The sequence below is a fragment of the Austrofundulus limnaeus genome, unplaced genomic scaffold (assembly GCF_001266775.1).
Source record: "Austrofundulus limnaeus strain Quisiro unplaced genomic scaffold, Austrofundulus_limnaeus-1.0 Scaffold218, whole genome shotgun sequence".
NCBI classification, from domain to species: Eukaryota; Metazoa; Chordata; class Actinopteri; order Cyprinodontiformes; family Rivulidae; genus Austrofundulus; species Austrofundulus limnaeus.
Genome location: NW_013952620.1, coordinates 70,175 through 75,284, shown reverse-complemented (window position 1 = coordinate 75,284; position 5,110 = coordinate 70,175). Strand labels below are relative to the sequence as shown.

The 5,110-nt window shown below is 41.4% G+C and overlaps 1 protein-coding gene across 1 annotated transcript in view; it reads right to left on the bottom strand.

Moving 5' to 3' along the window:
* The window catches only part of egfl7 (EGF-like-domain, multiple 7), a gene marked incomplete in the record, with an annotated part of 15,385 nt that extends 10,595 nt beyond the window's left edge, over positions 1-4,790 (bottom strand). Inside the window, 3 exon segments of the mRNA XM_014019367.1 lie at positions 742-864; positions 2,691-2,906; positions 4,531-4,790. Of these exon segments, the coding sequence (XP_013874821.1) occupies positions 742-864; positions 2,691-2,770 (203 nt within the window).
* Between the last annotated feature and the right edge of the window lie 320 nt (positions 4,791-5,110).

Here is a 5,110-nt window from a genome sequence, read left to right as displayed (position 1 = left end):
ACACACACACACACACACACACACACACACACACACACACACACACACACACACACACACACACACACACACAAGACTGTAACTACACGTTACTGTGTTCTGCTGATAAGACAGTGAACATTTGGGTGGACACTGTGAGCACAGAGAAGGTGTCAGAGGTGGGAGAAGGGCGTGCTGAGAGGAGAGTTCAGGCTGAAACTCTGAGGAACCAAGCAGAGGCAGCCTGTGACTGTCCCAGCCAAGGCCACGTTAAAAAAAAAAACAGAGGAGAATAAAAGATGGACAGATGGTTAAAGAGTGACGGTGAATGCTGGTGGGAGAGAGAGCAGCTAAAGGAGGTTAAAAATGAGGAGAATGTTGGGGGGGGGGTCTGGGCTGGAGAGGGGCTGAGAGTAAGTACGGAGGGAGGCAGAGTCCAAAATCAACAAGACTGTGGTCTCTGTGGGCAGGCAGCTCATTTCCCGTAGCTCCACAAAGTGCTCGATATTTAGATTTAATGCGTGACCCACTTCAGTGTGTGTGTGTGCTTGTATTTGTTACCTTCTTAGGACCATTTTTCGTATAAACACCTACTTGTCAAGACCAGTAGTCCTTATGAGGACCAAAGACTGGTTCTGATATGATGGAACTCCATTTTTGGGTTGGGGTTTAGGACTGAGGTGTGAATTGAGCTTAGATCAGGTTTAGGGTCAGGTCCTAATAGGGATAGAAATACAAGCTTGTGTGTGTGTAGCCTCTCACCTGTAGGTGCTGCAGAGACGATGACCCGGACACAGCGTGATGTAGGGCTTGTGCACCGGCTGGACGTACGTCTCCGTTGTGGTGACAACGTTGTGGCGGAGGCTCTGGCCGCACACCCTCCTCCTGCAAACACACGAGCAGAGATCAAAGCTCACATTAAAGGATCCATGATTACTTGTAACGTTAAGACTTTATTTATTTTTTAACTGTAAAATAAAGTCTGTAAAAATACTGTAGGCTGTTTAGTTTTTATAATTTTTAAACTAAAAGTTTAAAAATATATTACACAGATAGGGCCATTTTATTTACACGCAAAGCATTCTGGGTAAATAAAAACATCAACTAGGTCCTCAGTGCGAGGCTGCTAGCGAGCTATATCCACCCTGAAGGTTAATCTTGGACAATATCTGATGATCGACTCTTTTAAATGAAACCAGAGAGCGTTGACAGAGAGGAGAAGGTAGAAATGACTCAGCCTGKAACTGAAAATATGGATGGAGGACCTCAGTTTAGCTTKTTTGTCGCRCTAGCGCCAAGCTAATACATATAAGGCAATATAGCATTGGCGCTGAAGCTAAAGCTAACAGGCTAAGCTGAGGTTCTTCTTCCATGAAGCAGCTCTGTTGTCCTCCATCCATATTTTCAGTTACAGGCTGAGTCATTTCTACCTTCTCCTCTCTGTCAACGCTCTCTGGTTTCATTTAAAAGAGTCGATCATCAGATATTGTCCAAGATTAACCTTCAGGGTGTGTAAGAAATACGTGTTTTAATATAGGCTGAAATCAGATGAAAACACAAGTGTTAAATAAGATGACCTGCGATAGGAAATAAAGTCATACAACCCAGAATTCTGGAGTGAGTGAGGTTTATTTTGCCACCGGCTGACAAGTCAAAATCACACTGAATGAAAAACAGGAAGTTCCCGTTTAAATACAGTACACGATTCTTCGATGCCTGAGTTCGCCCTCTGCTGACCTACGGCTGAATCACAGGCATTCAGCCAAAGACCTCACCCTGATGTTAACACAGCTTTCAATTATGTGTTGTATTTGAATTTGGACATGTAGCTATTATTTCAATTAACACATAATAGATCAAACATTATAAAAGTATTATAAAATAAGGAAACCCTAATAATCTGGTGTTGTTTATAATATCAGTACTAATCTATAATAACTATAAATTTCTTCAATGGATATGGCTAGCTCACACCGAGGACCTATCCATGTCATCATTTACCCAGAATGCTTTGTGTGTAAATAAAATGGCCCTGTCCATCTTAAAATATATTTTTAAAAATTATAAAAACTAAACAGTATATTTACAGTCTTTATTTTACAGCTAAAATAAATGTTTATCAAATAAAGTCTAATGTTAGAACTAATCGTGGATACTTTTAAAACCTAAAAACAACAACAAAGCTCTCTGTCTAAAGTTTGAGATGTGTAAGCCCCCACGTCTCCTGAAAATCTCTCCCAAACACGTCGCAGGTAAGAGCTGACCTTTGACCTTTCATTCGTTTTAATTAAAAAGATAATGACAAGCTGGGCGTTATCTAATGCGGCGGCTCTATAAGTTGGGGTCAGGACCCCGCTGTGGGTCTTGAAACAAGCGAGGCCACTAGATGAGCTCCAGAAACTAAATGAAATGGAACAAATGCTATTTACATTAATATTGTTACTAAATTAAACTCAATAGTCATAAATTATTTTTAAAAAGCAGTATATATTTTAGCGAAGTGTGCTGACAAATGTTCAGAACCCTTATCCTGTTGCTTTGAAGATGAAAAGTTTGTGAATGGTGTTTCTGACGGCCTCATCCTCCCTGACAGGATGAACTTTTGACGACACGAAGCTCTGAATGATGGCTGAAGGGGGCATGTGAACGCAGACTGGGACAGACTGGCAGGTCGTAATAAAGACAGGAAGAGGATGAAGTCAAGCTGTTACCCGTTCGGAGCAAATAACTGAGGAGTGGCCATCGCATGAAGGATGAAGAGGGAGGAGGAGAGGAGCAGCGTTCGGTACATCGTCTCTTCCTCTTTCCCACGTTCCCTTCGCTCTCACACTCTTCTGTGTGCCAGTCAGAGGGGAGGAGGGGGGAGGCGTGGGCTCGGTCTCCTCACGCTGTGTGCGTTCTCCTTTCAGGAGGATGACCACGGCTACCTGCAACACAAGGAAATGTATTTAAAAGAGGCTTTTAGTGGTTTTTCTTTTCTTTTCTTCGTTCCTCTGAAACCGTAGACCCAGACCTGACTGGACTCTGGGTCCAGAGACCAGTCTGAGGACAGTTAGCATGAAGCAAAAAAAAATCTGCAGCCTTCAAATGATCAATTCACAAATCAAAGTTTGATTGCAGGTGGGTCCAGGAGGAGCAAGTTTGTGTTAAATGGACCAGCTGGAGATCTACGGAAGGCCAGAGGTGCCAAAAAAACAAACAATAAAAACAAAGAAAAAAATACAAGCATTTAAATTAAAAGAAAACAATCAATCAGCCATATTAGACAAAATAATTAAGAATAAAATTAAAATCTACATAATTACCAACATTTTTGAGTAATATAGCAAGCAGTAAAATCCACCAAATTAAAAGAAATACCTGAACAAATATTCCTGCTTTGCCTCATGGTTGGGAGTTGAAAGCATATGGAAGCTACCATGTTGCATTTTTGGAACCAGAGTCTGTGCACTCAGAATATGAAGCTTTAAGCCCCGCCTACTACAATCATGATGTCACACAAACTTTCTCTTAAGCATGAAAAAAATGAAATACACATAATAGTATTTCCAAAATTAATATTTGTACATGCAGCTGCAAGGTAAGGACTGGGATCAATGAGAATCGACACCTGAAAAAAATATTTGTGTTGGATTTTATTTTTAAAATGGAAACATCCCATCAGTTTATACAGAGAGGGCGGGGCTTAAAGCTCACACAGAGCTCCAACTTCAACTTCCTTGTCTTTAAATAGTGTCCAGGATTTCCTTATGGTAAAAACACAAAACTAAACCACTGCAAAGCTAAATAATAGTTTTTGAGTTCCTTTTTGTGTTTTTCTTTTAAATCTAAAAAGTAAACTTTCTTTATTTTGTGGGCTTTTTTATTTGTTTTATTGCTACATCCTTTTAAGTGACTATAATCATCAATTACCTTTAATATTTTAATAGCTTTTTTTTCCCCATGAACTGATTTCAAGTCGTAAAAGTTTTTTTATCGTTTGATGTGCAGCAGAATTGATCAGGTTTCTGTATCTTCTGAGGTGAACACAGAACAAACAGATAAATTGTTTTAGCCGGATTTGTTTCCAACAATTCTCCAACGTGTCTTAAGAAGTGGTTGTGAAACCAGGCTGAAAACTAACTGTCCTGCACTGGAAAAACAAACAAACAAAACAAAACAGAGCAGATAAAAAGTGATAAAGACCTCATTAGATCTTCATGGGGTAAAAGAAAAGCTGTTTGCAGCAGTTTTAATCTCTGACAGCAGATTAAAGGTGTGATGACAGCTTACAGGACTACAGAGACTGCTTCGTCCACACTGAAGAACCAAGCTCCAACCTGTGACCCACTGACTGGTCTCCGGTGTAGTTCCTGCTTTGGCCGCAGGGTGGCGCTGTTTTCACAGGTCACAACATCCGCTCCTTCTCTGGAGCTCTCACGCGCACAAACTCACACGGTGGAAGGATGCTGAAGGCTTCTAAAACGAGCGAGCACGGCTGACGGACACGCGCAACACATCAAAGACAAGCTTAACCTCCCAGAGCGCGTGCACAGACACAGAAACACTAACCACAAAGATTCCGAACCCTTTTATCCGGTTAAAGCACCGTCCTGAAACCCCCCGCGGCTCTGCTCCGCTCCGGTCCGGTCCGGTTCTGCTCCTGGCGGGTAAAAGTCCAGAGAGAGAGTCTCTCCTGGAGCTCAGACTGTCAGAGAGGGAGCATGGGGGGGTGATGGAAGGACCTCCTCCCGCTCCTCCAGCTGGGTGTCCCGCAGCTCAGACTGCCTGAACCCGCCTGTGACGTCACGGACCGAGTCCTGGTCCTGGTCCAGAAATCCCTCCTTTTCTTCATAGGAAGTGATTTTTTTTTTTAAAGCATTTAACCTGATACTTCACTGATTCAAACAGAATAGCTGCACTTTTATTTTTGTCTTTAACGTTTTGAGCTGAGTTAAGGTCAGGAATTTGTCCTACATTACCTGAACGCATCACTCAGATTTCAGGGTTTTATCTGGGGTTTTGTTTTCCTGTTAGATTTTTTTTAATAAAACATAATTAATTAATTTTAAAAGCTTTGAATGAGCATCACAATCTTTTTCTAAAATCTTTTTATAATATACAAAGTCATCTCTGTTGCTAATACTAAAAT